Here is a 13,967-nt window from a genome sequence, read left to right on the forward strand (position 1 = left end):
GAAGGAGAGTTTTTGGAGTGAAGAAGAGAGGAAGGTTTTTGATGAAGCTAATTTAGATGCCTACTTTGAGATTTTTATCCTTGCCGGTGTTTTCCGAGTTTTTCCGTGTTTTCGTGTACTTTTTACACTTGGTGTTTCACCAAGTGTAAAAAGTACATCTGCAATAGACAAAGTGAAACTCTGCCCCTCATGTGATAGTCTGTCATGAAAATGTCTGTGTTCAGTGGAACTAATGTCTGTTCAGAGAAATGTTGAGTAAGTTCAATTTCTGATGAAACTCAAATGAATAGTTCACTGTAGTGTTGTGGGAACTTTTTTCATTTGTACATTGTTTGATTATTATCCAGTCATGACTGTTATATGATGCATTTCTTTATTTTGTTCTATTTTAATAACCCTAAACTTTACAAAAACGAGTGGCCTGTTTATTCATAAATGCAATTTAACAAAGGAAAAGGGAGCAAATTTAACAATAAGTTATTAATACTACTTCCAAATGAGATTAATTAAGCATCTGCTGAGAATTTTAACAAAAAAAGGTTTAAATATGATGATGTAAAAGCCCCAGTGCAATGGGTCCACCAGACCCAGCAGGACTCCCTGTGGAACAAAAAAACAAAGACCTTACAAGAGTTAAACAGTGAATCCTGAACAAGCAGAATATAAAATAATAACACAATTTTAAATAAATAACGTCTCTATAGTTGATCTGTAGTCGGCGGGCAGCTCTAATACAGATTTTAACAGAAATTATATCATGGGTCAAATTTGGCCCCGGGCCTCAGTTTGACATGTCTGATCTAAGGCTACGTTTATATGATGAGGGTCTGAACAGAAGACACAAAAGTGGCGTCGCGTCTTCACTTTTTATTCTGCGTTTAGACGAGTGTTTTCAGGAGTAAATCTGCTGCACACGATGACGCAAAAGTGTGTGGAACTGGATTGTTTGTGTTTGTACTTAAAGCAACGAGAGCGTCTTTGGACATACGGGAGTTTTCATGTCATGTTTTCATCAGCTCCTCCTTCCACAAAGTCGTCCCACCATCGACTGGTTCTCCAGGTCTCGTCCAGATCCGTCTGACTCGACTGAGACGACCTGCTGCGTCCAGAGTTTGACAGAGGTGACTGCAGGTCCTTCTCTGGTCACTAATAGAGTCTCTGCAGATTCTCCACATTTGTTGGGAGCCTCCTGTAAGTTTATTAGAGCTGCCAGACACATGGAAATGATCAGTGTTGGGAAGGTGACTTTTAAAATGTAATCCCCTACAGATTACAGATTACACACACCAAAATGTAGTTTGTAACGTAATCCATTAAATGACTTAAAGTGAGTAATGTAATCTGAATACTTTGGATTACTTGATTTGCTGTAGAGAAGCAAAGACGAGAAAATCGTAACATAAGAAGTTTTGTTTGATAAAAGAAAATTAAAAGTCCAGACTTTACTGAACCAAATTAAAAATATTATTGATAGAAGAAGAAGAAACACGTCCACACAGCAGGATTTAGTCCTGTTAAATCCTGTTTTAGACCTGGTTTAGTCCTGGTTCAGCTCAAAATGTAAAAACTGGAAAATCCCGCCATGTAATCCATTTATTTCAACAAAGTAACTGTAATCCAATTACCACTCACTGAAACAGTAACTGTAACTGAATACAGTTACTCATAATTTGTACTCTGGTAAATGTAATCTGTTACTCCCCAACACTGGAAAAGATCTGACATGTTTGTTTCTGTAAATGATGTAACCTGACCTGAGCAGATCTGACCAGAGTTTTGTGTCTTGGACAGTGTAGATCAGGAGGGTCAAACTCATTTTGTTCTGGGGGTCCGTGTCCAACCGACTTTGATCCCAAAGTGTCTGGATCAGAAAACTCATGTCATATAAACCCCAAAAATAACAATAAATTCAAATATTTGTGCAGAGAAACACAAATCTATTACAGAAATCTTTTTAATTGATGAACTCTTTCTTTTACAAAATATTATAATATTATGAACAACCTGAAACTTAAAAAAAAATACAACAGGACCTAGAGTTAGAAGAACTTGTAACGATGAAAACCACGTCCTTTGAATCCAGTTCCTCAGAGTAATGACATTTACTGTGTTCTGAATCTCAGGCCCCTGATCCTGTTTGGGTTTTAATGGTTTAATCTACAGGTTTGTTTTTGTTTTCGACTTCATTTTGAAAACTAAAATCAAAACGGAAACGGACAGAAACACTCAGAAACAGCATGTTGGTGATTAATAGTGCTGCTGTCAGAATGAACGCTTTGAGAAGATGACCTCCCCCTGATGACTGGACTGACTGTGTGAAGGAGCTATATAAAAGCTCAGAGGAAAGCCCAGAGCTGATAGTTGAGTTTGTCGACTTGAGCCTCAGGATGAAGTTGTTGCTGCTGCTGCTGCTGGTCCACAGCTGTGCCAGTGTCTCTATGGAACATCTGGAGTTCCACGCATGGAAGATCAAGTTTGGTAAGAGATTAAAGACGATGCCTTCACTGAGTGGTGGAAGGTACCGGAGTACAAAAGTAAAGCTAACTGACTTAAATACTATTTTTATTTACCTCTACTTTTACATTTTAAAGTGCGTACTCTGTACTTTTATTTCACCACACGTGGGGGCTGGTGTCTGTACTTTCTCCTGCACGACATTTTTTGAACTGGACTGAAAATTAAATAGCAGTTTTTATATGATTCAAGGGATTATTACTTATATTAGATTCAAAATGTCATCCTGACTTTGAGCAAACTATAACTTATACATACTATTCAGCATGTACATTAAGAAATGTATTGTTCTTCTTTATAAATATCACAAAATGTAACACATTCACACAGTTCTGAAAAGAATGTGTGAAATACTTTTTCTTTTCTCTCAAAAGTACAATAGCAAAGTACACTTAAATATTTTTATTATGTAGATTTTTTTTATGTGAGATTTTTACAATGTTTTTGTCCCTGTATCTACTTGTACTTAACTAACACAGTTTGGTCGTTACTTCACTGCCTACACTGTTAAAACCTTTCTATACTTTCATAAAAATAATAATATGACTCATTCGGAGTTACCTTAATATGGCTGGACAATATTTTTTTAGGATTAACCCAGTTAACACAATATTTCAGTCATTCAACAGACGGGCTCAAAAGAGTTTTTAAGTGTATTTGTTGGGGCAGAAGCGTCAGCACATGAGAAAGGGTAAAACTACACACAAAAGTGCAGAAATGTCACTTTATAACCTTGTTTGAAAGATTACATACCTTTGGACAATTTTTTTCTCAATTAGCTCAAATTTCTTAGCATAACTGCCTATGTTGTTTTTCATCTGCTACAGGCCTTAAAGAGATGCAGAATTAAAACACATTGTAAAATAGAAAATGACTTGGGGAGTTGGTGAGTGCATTGGCCAGGACCGTTTGTTCCTGCACTCAAGTTCTATTGTTTGTCTAGTTAAATCAATGGGAGAAGAGTCAGAAGCCCAATCCAAACTTCAGTTTTTAAATATTGAGAAAACAACACGTGTTGTGATTCTTTTCATTGTCACTTTATTATGCCATGACTGTCAACATTGTTTAAGCAATTATCAAACCTGTATCATGTGACCAGTTGTAAAATGTATTTAAAATGTTAATTGAAAAGTTTCCATATATTATTTTTTTGAGGTGTAGATTGAATTTATATTACATATTGAGCCATATCTACACCTCCAAACCTTTATAAAACCTTTTTCTTTTCCATAACTTCTGAAATACATTATTATTGTCAATATGTTCCCATAACAGTTTGCATTTGTTTAATATAAAGAACAAATGTAAATCACCTGACTGAAAGTCTGTTTCGAGCATGTCAGGTGTAGGTTATCTGAACAAAAAAACAAACAAACGAAAAAACTTCTATCCACTTTGGCTTTGGGAGAGCAGAGACACTGTTGTACAGGGTAAACACAGTGTTCTTATAACCCTCGTATCAAAGGGTTTTTACTACTGCACTTTCAGATAATCTTTTCATTATATCTCGGGAGTGACCAGATCCTCTTTTCTTTGGTCAAATGTAGGAAAGTCGTACAGTTCCCCGTCTGAGGAGGCTCGGCGCAGAGACGTGTGGCTGCGTAACCGTGAGCTGGTGCTGGAGCACAACATGTTGGCCGATCAGGGCGTCAAGTCCTACCGCCTCGGGATGAACTACTTCGCTGACCTGGTACAGAAAAAACATTCATGTTTTTGTTTTTAAGATGGAGGTGTTCATGTCCTGTGATCCTGATCCTGTAGGAAAACCACGAGTACAGGAGCCTGGTGTCCCAGGGCTGCCTCAGGTCCTTCAACAGCTCCCTGCCCCGTCACGACTCCACCTTCCTCCACACCCCTGACCTCATAGACCCGCCCCCCTCTGTGGACTGGAGGGAGAAGGGCTACGTCACTCCAGTCAAGGACCAGAAGGCGTGTGGCTCCTGCTGGGCCTTCAGCGCTGTGAGTGAACACGGCTCAGAGGATTTTGAGAACTGAGTATAAACTTTAACCAAATCACCAAAGCAACAATTTTATTGCTCAAAACTATCTTGAAAAAAAATCTTCTTAATGTGAGTGTTTTTGCCTCTACCCACATCAAACCTGTAGCTTGTCTTTTAAAGAGATATAGAAGAATAACGTCATGTAATAATAATACCTCAGCATCTATGCAGCTACACCCTGACAAAATGTCCTGCGTAGTATAAATGTGTCAGTGTTCCACTTTGCTTTAGGTCTAACTAAATGATTTTCTTGTTATTCAGACGGGTTCACTGGAGGGACAGACCGTCAGGAAGACTGGTAAACTGGTGTCTCTGAGTGAGCAGCAGCTGGTCGACTGCTCTGGAGACTTTGGGAACTGGGGCTGTTGGGGAGGATGGATGAACGCGGCCTTCGAGTACATCCAAGCCAGCGGAGGCATCGAGTCAGAAGACACGTACCCGTATGAGGCAATGGTGAGCATTTGTTCCACCGTGTCTATAACGAAGTCATTTTATGAATTGAAACTTTCTTACAGTAATGGGTAGAGTTTGGGATGGAACATCAAAAACATTGACCACGTTTCTGTTCGTGCTTCATCCACAGAGACTTTAGTCAAGTAAACAACCTGATAAAGTGGGTCACTACTGATAAATACATTTATCACACTAGAATAAATATATTCTAGCATAGCTGAATACTTTTGAATAAAGCCTAAATTTAGTATTCAGCATCTTAATATCTCCACTGAGATTAGGTTTACTGAAACTGATGATGTGTGAAGTTAACAAACCTAACCTCTTATAGGATTTTTTTATTTTATTTTTTTCTGGGAATATTTATGGCTTTGGTATGTTAACTATAGGAGTTTTAGAATTTACAGTTAGTGTGGGGCCGTGGTTCACAGTACAAACCTGCTGTGCTTTAAATGTTCTACATTTGATTTTAAAAAGTATTTGTGAAGTTTCTTCTCTTCTTCCTCTGTTTTCAGTGCATAAAAAGACATGTAGCCCTTGAATTCTAACAACAAATATTTGCAAACTGAAGCATAAAAAATATATTGTAAATATTTTCTTTCTTTGTGTCAGTAATTATATTAAACATAATTGGAAAATCACAATGTTTCCCCTCACAATAATCATCACTGTGAGGATCTGTTTACATGAGAACACTTGCAGGTAAATATGACAAAATATTTTATCAGAAGTGCCTTTCGTTTAGACAGTGACGGTGTTTTTGGGGCTTAAAAATGCAAAAATCTGAAACCACCCTCCAGAGTGGAAAAGTTGAATACGCTCCACCGTAGTGTTTCCATCTACACTGCCCAAGACGCAAAACTCTGGTCAGATCTGCTCAGGTCGTGTACGTGTTTACTTCACATACATACAGGACACAGAAACCTGGCACACATACCCAATCGAATTCCACACACTTTTGCTTCACTGTATGCACATAGATTTCATCCCGAAATCTTCTCCCGTCTTCTGTTCAGACTGTCATCGTATAAACGTAGCCTAAGACTTCAGATCTTGAAGTCCCTAGAGTAACTGGGTCAGACTGGGGTCTGTAGAGTCAGACTGCACACGTGTCCCTCTGCCTCTGCCCGTGTGTTTAACTTCCATCTGTGTAACGCTGCAGAAATATTTGCGACTGATAAAAACTGCTCTGTTGTGTTCCAGGATGGTCCCTGCAGGTTTGACCCGGCCTTCGTTAAAGCCACTTGCCGCAGCTACAAGAACATACCAAGTGGGAACGAGATGGCACTGCAGGACGCTGTGGGCAAGGTCGGACCCGTCTCTGTGGCAATTGATGCTTCTCAGGATTCCTTCATGCTCTACGAATCAGGTAAACATCAGAAGATCATGTGAGAGGAAAAGTGGACGTAGAGTAAAGTGGATGTTATGTTACAGGAGTGTACGATGAGCCCAAATGCAGCAGCACCGAACTGAACCATGGTGTTCTGGTTGTGGGCTACGACACCCAAGAGTCTCAGGAATATTGGATAGTTAAGAACAGGTAAGAGTGTGTGTGTGTGTGTGTGTGTGTGTGTGTGTGTGTGTGTGTGTGTACACACACACACTACTGCTGGTCAATTGCAGTTCAAGTCGTGCAAGTCCAGTGAAGAGTTTGAAATTGTACAAAGATAAAAACTGAACAGACAGAGGTTTAAAACAAGATAAAAAACAAAACAAAAACAATATTATAATATATATATATATATATAATACAATATTTGATTTCTGTTGTAAAAAAGAACGGGCCACGAGTGTGTTCAGCTGTTATATCTGCTAAAGGTCGACACACACATGAATCAAAAGTTTAGAAAATGTTTTGATCAACAGGAAACGGTAAAAAACTGGAAAAAGTGGTGGTCTAAACCTTTTGACCAGTAGCGCTGTCAGTCGATTAAACTATTCACTCATAGTTAATCTCATGAATGTCATAGTTAACTCGTGATTAATTGCAAATGAATCGCACATTTTACTCCTCTTATCAAAATAGGATGGGCTTTGTGCAAATGTTTTTTTTTTTTTATTGCAAACCATAACAGTGGTCAGTGAGGCAACTTTGTGTTCCATGTTCCACTCTCATGTTCCGCTTTCATGAAGCTGTGCAACAAGTGCCTCTTCCATCTTCAGAACAGTCAAAGCCACTGAAGTTCCCTCTGTGGGTGAAATAATATGCTGTGACCTGAGGTGCTGTGACCTGAGGCAGTTCTCATGAGTGAGGGACATCCAGTCATCTCCAGTTAGAGCGACTGTTTGTCCAGTGCTGCTGGACTAAGGGCCATGACGTCATCACACGGTGCTGTTTGTTTACATGTAGCAGCAGAGCGAACGCTTTCGTGGAGGAATAAGTCCAGCGGCAGAAAAATCTATTGAATAGTGAGACAGATATGAGTCCTGCTGAGACACACACTGATGTGCTCTCCTCTGAGGGTTTATGGTACAACAACAGCCAGAGGCGAGAGGCTGCAGAACGTCTGTCACTGCCACAGTCTTTATCAAAGGTCAGCGCAGATTCGCCATATGTTTCAGAGTGGAGTTTATTTTGTGTTTTCCTCGTGTGAATAACATCAGCGCACATGTCAGGGTTAGGGACCAAAAATGTTCACAGCCGGATCTTGTCGTTTTTCTAACGTTAAAGCGGTTGCCACAGTTTATGAAAAAACTAGTTCACTAGGTCACAAAGCATTCATCTCGTGATAAAAAAACATATCGCAGTTAAAATAGTTTTGTATTAACTCGTCAATAATGCAATATCTAATGTATATATATTAGGGGTCATCATTTGCCCCAGTGTCAGTTCAGCTTGTACCCAATTTTACATCGTGACAAAACCAATTAAAAGAAAATCTGTGGAATATTTGCTCAACTGAATAAAATCTACTGGGTCCACCAAGACTCTTAAGTTCCATTCTAGCAGTGTCCATAAAACTCCGAGAGAAAAATCTGTTTTTCTCAAATAACTTTAAAAAATAATCCATTTAGGGCCACGGTGTTGAATATACATTTTTCTGCTGCATCATTTGGGACCAATCTTATCTCGCTCTATCTTCATAACTTTCTAAGATATGACAGTTTTTTTCATAATGATCCAAAATCCACAAAATCCAAAGATGAAATGAGACACATAAAGTTTGTTCTTTTTGTCGTGATCATAAACTGTATAAAAAAGTGGAGTAAGTGACGTCACCAGAGCGTCTCAGTGACGGGGACGACACAAGTTTACAGAAAGAATAAAGATGTTATTGAAGAAAAACAGATTTTTCAGCTCAGATTTAAGACCACAGGCGCTAAACTTCAGAGACTTGACATCAAGAGAATTTCAAGAAATTTCTCAGGGAATTTTACAAGTGTAAAAAATTGATACCAGGTACAGACAGATTTTCTAATTTATTTATTTATTTTTTAAGTTGGGCAAATGATGCTCGCTAATATATATAAATCGAGCCATTTTAAAGCCCACAGCTGTTCAGACTTACAGATTGTAGCTTTAAAGGAGATATTATGAAAATTTGCCTTATTGAGCTCTTAACTATTGGCTCACATTGCCCAGTATTTTTGAACCGCAGATTGTTTTTTTGTGTGTTTTTGTTTTATGTCTCTGATCATATATGGGGGGATTTTGCATAAAACTGCCTCACTCGATGTTTTGTGATGTTCTTTTGCAGCTGGGGAGAGAGCTGGGGAGATAAGGGCTACATCAAGATGAGCCGAGGCAAACAAAACCAGTGTGGAATCGCCAGCGTAGCCAGTTACCCGCTGGTCTGAGCCGCACCGGCCGCCGCTGTCACTGTCTCCTGTTATTTTTAAATGTTCATAAGTGAATCTTTAAGTCTATCTGATGATGCTCTAAGGTCTTATGAACATTATTCTGTGATCAGTGATGTGGATCGATTATATCAGTTTAAAAATAAAAGGTTAAAAAATGATTCAGTGTTGCAGTGTGAGTCAAGTGAACATTTTCTCATTATGTAAGAAAAAGAGAAATGGATTGTCCTGGTGAAATGAAAATTATAAATGAGAACAATATCACATCTTAAAGTGAAGAAAAAAATCTGAGCCTGAACTTTTTGTGGCTTGGTCAGCACTTTTATTCTCTGTCATTATTAATTTAACCCTAAAAGAGTTGACACGAGTACAAACAGATTATAAACAGACGTTTTTTTGGACTGTCTGTCAGATTGAGGAAACAGAAAACACAGAAATACTATAAATATTGTTGTGCCACATGTTACAAGTCTGGAATTGCCACATCATGTTAAAAAAGTTGTTTATTTCATTCATAAAGTACAAAAAGACATCAACAGTGTCACAACATCAAACACAGAAGAAATGAATGAAAAGGAGCAAAAAGATGAATAATCTTATGTTATCTGCCCCTTTTTCCCTTTTCAAGACAAAACATCAACACCAATGGTCACTAAACATTTCAAATCAGCACATTTCAGTTCAGGCACAGTTATTAATCAATTGCAAACAGAAATCTTCACTATTATGCATAGCAACTTAGGCTGCGTCCACACTGCAGCCTGAAGTGACCGAAATCTGATTTTTTGGCTTCTATGTTCCTGTATCTGATCTTTTAATGACGTCTGAACCACACAGATCTGATTTTTTTCAAATGTGACCCAGGACACTTGGATATGTGCTCCTGAAACTGATACATATCTGATCTTTTGACATGTGACTTCAGTCTGAACAGTCAAAGTGCATTCATCCACCTACACGTTACACTGAAAAAAAAAAAAGTTGCTGGATTTGCGTAAAAAAAGTTATGGACAGCGGTTGCACGCAATAAAATTATGTTTAGGCTTTGAAACTTTTTTCGAATCCCTCTACACATATTTTTCTCGGAACCTGAACAACACTTTTTCATGTTGATGAAATTTGAATAAATCCTGCTGAATATGCATATTTATCTTATGGTACCTTATCATGAAATGTATAAGTATGTATAATTTAATTCTCTAAAACTAAACTAAATAGTCTTTAGTTTTCTACAGATCTTTATTGTCTTAAACAGAATCAAACACAAAGAGCACAGGGACAGAGACACACAGTTTGGAGCTGGACAGTGTGAAGATTTATTCCAGTGAAGCTCTGGTCTCTGTGGACACAGAATAACACATGATGATCACATTCTGATGATCTACTCTGTTCTACATGTTTAAATACACTTATAGCAATTATTACTACAATAATGGACCAGAACAGAAGAACAAGAACATTAGAAGTGTATCTGCAGAAACAAAACTCACCATGTGCTGCTTTTCTTCCTCTAAACACAGTAACAGGGAGGGCATCTGGTATAAAGTCTCCTACTGCCACATCACCTTGTAGAAACACAACAGCTGTTTCAATAGGAAGTTCATTTTGAAAAATTTTAAAGTAATTTGAGTTGGTTTACTTACTTTGTTCATCTGTGGTCTGTGTTTTGTTGGTTCTCAAACATCTTCCTTTTTTCTGAAACATCAGCTGTAACATTCATGAACTTCCCCACAGCTCCAGCAGAACTGGACGTCTCTGTGTTTGTAGACGACTCTGGAACAAACACATTCACATCTGAGTACAACTGTCACACTCTTGTAGATGGACAGTCAAAAACAATTTGTTTCAAGCTGTCCTTACATTAACTCTAATTTCAAATAAAAACACACAAACATGTTTTAACAATGACGACATTCTAGGCCAGAGAAGCACATAATAAAATATTTGAAAAGTCTCACCTCCAGATCAGCTCCATAATCCTCCTGCTCCACACTGTTTGTCCTCTGCTCATCTAACTGTTCTACGTCCTGTTACATTTGAATTTTCCCTCCAAAAGTTTTGGGGAGGAGAATTCCAGAGGGACGAGCCTCACCACAGATTATAATAAAGTCATGTTTCCTCAACCTGATTAAAAACCTGCAGGTCTCACATCGGCCACAATCAAGCGATGTTTGTAAGATTTAAAACATGCTGGACAGAGAAACGTAAAAAAGTGATGTTATTGTTGTCAAATTTGTTTTTGCAATTTGAGCAACTCCTCTCGGACATTTTTTTCAGTGTATCAACAAGACACAAACGTCACTATTGCTGAAGTGTGAAATTGTTAATGAACTCCGTGTCACTGAAGTGAAGCACATCACCACTCACCACTCTTGGCTCCGTCTCCACATCCACACGTTCCTCTCAACGTTCTGTCCCACAAAACACCACGACCAAAAACCTCGTCCTTCTCCTTCTCAATCTCCTCCTTAAAACAAGTAAGTTGTTCATGTTCTGGCTCCGGTACGAGAGGAACTTTAAAATCTCCAGGTGCTCGATGCTGCGTCCATGTTTGGACAACTTCTGTAAACACAGAGACGCTCGCTGCGGTTGACGTCGTCGTGTCTCCAGTGTCACATGTGGGACACTTTTAATGTTCACACTGGAGTCACATACAAGTCACATTTAACTGGAAATGTGAACGACCTCGAAAAAACATCGGATTTCACAAAAAAATCGGAAGTTGAGCGTTAAGCCCTGCAGTCTGAACGTAGACTTAGTTTTCTTTTTCATACAAACACATTGCATTTGATTTTATGTGGGTTTTTTTTAAAATGTCATCATTGTACTTGATTCTTTTATATCTTTGTCAAGACTCTTCTGTAAGTGAACTCCTTTCACAGCGACGTTTCGCTCCATAACCTCAGTTGTGAATCTGTTTTTTTTTAAATTGTAGTGGGTTGTTCTTATCTCAGTCTTTGAATATTTACAGGTGACACTCTGTACTTTGCTTTATACACGACTCTGAGGAGATTTAAGACAACAATATCCTGCATTTTCAACACTTTTAAGTTGAAAAAATAATGAGTAGGATGTCTCTCTACAATGACTGTTGGTGATAATTCACAAGGCCCTTTTTTGTAAAATAAATAAAGGTTGTAGGTAAAATAAATAGGTAAATTATAAAAAGGTTGTAGGTGAGTTTTACATGTTGACCCCCACACAGTCCATCAGATCTGGTGCAATTACAGAGTTATACAAAATGAATAATGCTGCACGATTTAGTGAGAACAATAAGAACAATAACAATAAAATGAATCCAGGTGAAGTGGGACATGAGTGAAATTATTACACTTTTAAAAAGAACTGCTTCTAGACCTGAACTCTGTGTCCTAGAATCATATCAGTGTGTTTGAGTATAAACATGTCCTCACTCAGCGCTGACGCAGGCTCTTGGTTATGAAAGTGAATAATACAGTTTAAAAAGAGGTTTTACATATAAATTTGGTCAGGTTTCACCAAAGTTTTTTCTCTGGGGGCCACAAAGTAGTAAGTACTTCAAACTTTGTTACCTGGTCCCGTTTGACCAGGTTTTGTATTCACCCTGTGTGTGTGTGTTGTGTGTGTGTGTGTGTGTGTGTGTGTGTGTGTGTGTGTGTGTGTGTGTGTGTGTGTGTGTGTGTGTGTGTGTGTGTGTGTGTGTGTGTGTGTGTGTGTGTGTGTGTAAACGGGAGTTATCCTTTTTTTTTTTTTTTTTTCCATTTTTCATTTAAACACAAAATCGAAAACTGAAAAACCGAATCGTTGTCGTTTTTTTCATTTTGGTTTTGGACCAGGTCTAAAACCAGGTCTAAACCAGGTCTAAACCAGGTCTAAACCAGGTCTAAACCAGGTCTAAAACCAGGTCTAAACCAGGTCTAAATCATGTCTAAAACTAGGTCTAAAACCAGGACTAAAACCTGGTCTAAACCAGGTCTAAAACTAGGTCTAAAACCAGGTCTAAACCAGGTCTAAACTAGGTCTAAACTAGGTCTAAACCAGGTCTAAACCAGGTCTAAACCAGGTCTAAACTAGGTCTAAACTAGGTCTAAACCAGGTCTAAACTAGGTCTAAACTAGGTCTAAACCAGGTCTAAACTAGGTCTAAATCCAGGACTAAACCAGGACAAAAACCAGGTCTAAACTAGATTTAAAACCAAGTCTAAACCAGGTCTAAAACCAGGTCTAAACTAGGTCTAAACCAGGTCTAAACTAGGTCTAAATCCAGGACTAAACCAGGACAAAAACCAGGTCTAAACTAGATTTAAAACCAAGTCTAAACCAGGTCTAAAACCAGGTCTAAACTAGGTCTAAACCAGGTCTAAACTAGGTCTAAACCAGGTCTAAACCAGGTCTAAATCAGGTCTAAAACTTTGTCATTTTTTTCATTTTGGTTTTGGACATAAATAATGAAGTAAATAGTTGTTTTTTCATTTTCTTATTTTTAGTTTTATATTGAAAAACAAATGAACGAATGACGACGTTGCTGCTGCAGATGTTTTGCCTCATCTTTGCCCCACAAAACACCTTTCCTGCTCATCAGTGTGAACCTGCCGGCGCTTCCCGAGGAAACCAGTCAGGCGTTTTAATTTGGACCTTCTCATTCTCGACCCAGGACTTCCGGCCTGCGACGCACGGCCGGGGACGAGCGAAATCGGCAGGAGGTGGAGAAGGAATCAACAAAAGTATTGATCCCGGACAGAGAGAGAGAAGAGAGGAGGAGGAGAGAATAAGGGAGGAGTGCAGAGGAGTTAATAAAGGCGTCGCAGTGGTGGGTCCAGTACCGGCGCTTTCAGTCATTAGGCTCGTAGCAGGTGCAGAGGGAGGCCGGATTTAAAAGGTCACTTTGTATTAGTGCTGCACTGCAAAAATAAAACCTTCAAGTCCCTGTACCGGATATTTCTGTTCATGTATTTGAGCAAAATTTACTCCATTATTAAATATCAGGTTTGTGAAGTTGGTCCTGGTCCAGCAGAAGTAAACAACAAGGCCAAAAATTCAAGTTAATACATCTGATATAAAAATGTATTGAACAGATACATATGTACTCTAGTTTATCAAACTGTTTACCTTTTTTCTGGACCATTTTTGGTTCTAAAGTTCCATCCGTTTTAAACAGACCATGTATGAAACATGGAACAAAAATTATTTCCCAAATTTCAAAGACCTGCAAATCATGTCAATA

At 38.5% G+C, this 13,967-nt stretch overlaps 1 protein-coding gene across 1 annotated transcript; it reads left to right on the forward strand.

Moving 5' to 3' along the window:
• Window positions 1-2,359: 2,359 nt before the first annotated feature.
• Window positions 2,360-8,926, forward strand: LOC110160872 (procathepsin L-like). The gene is made up of 7 exons (XM_020925543.2): window positions 2,360-2,478; window positions 4,062-4,204; window positions 4,276-4,473; window positions 4,776-4,967; window positions 6,171-6,336; window positions 6,402-6,507; window positions 8,666-8,926. Exons 1-7 carry the CDS (start codon window positions 2,388-2,390, stop codon window positions 8,763-8,765), a joined length of 996 nt encoding a protein of 331 aa, XP_020781202.2. The 5' UTR covers window positions 2,360-2,387; the 3' UTR covers window positions 8,766-8,926.
• The last annotated feature ends 5,041 nt before the right edge of the window (window positions 8,927-13,967 follow it).

The sequence above is a fragment of the Boleophthalmus pectinirostris genome, unplaced genomic scaffold, assembly GCF_026225935.1.
Source record: "Boleophthalmus pectinirostris isolate CB_2022bp ecotype Guang Dong unplaced genomic scaffold, ASM2622593v1 HiC_scaffold_754, whole genome shotgun sequence".
In the NCBI taxonomy this organism is placed as follows: Eukaryota; Metazoa; Chordata; class Actinopteri; order Gobiiformes; family Gobiidae; genus Boleophthalmus; species Boleophthalmus pectinirostris.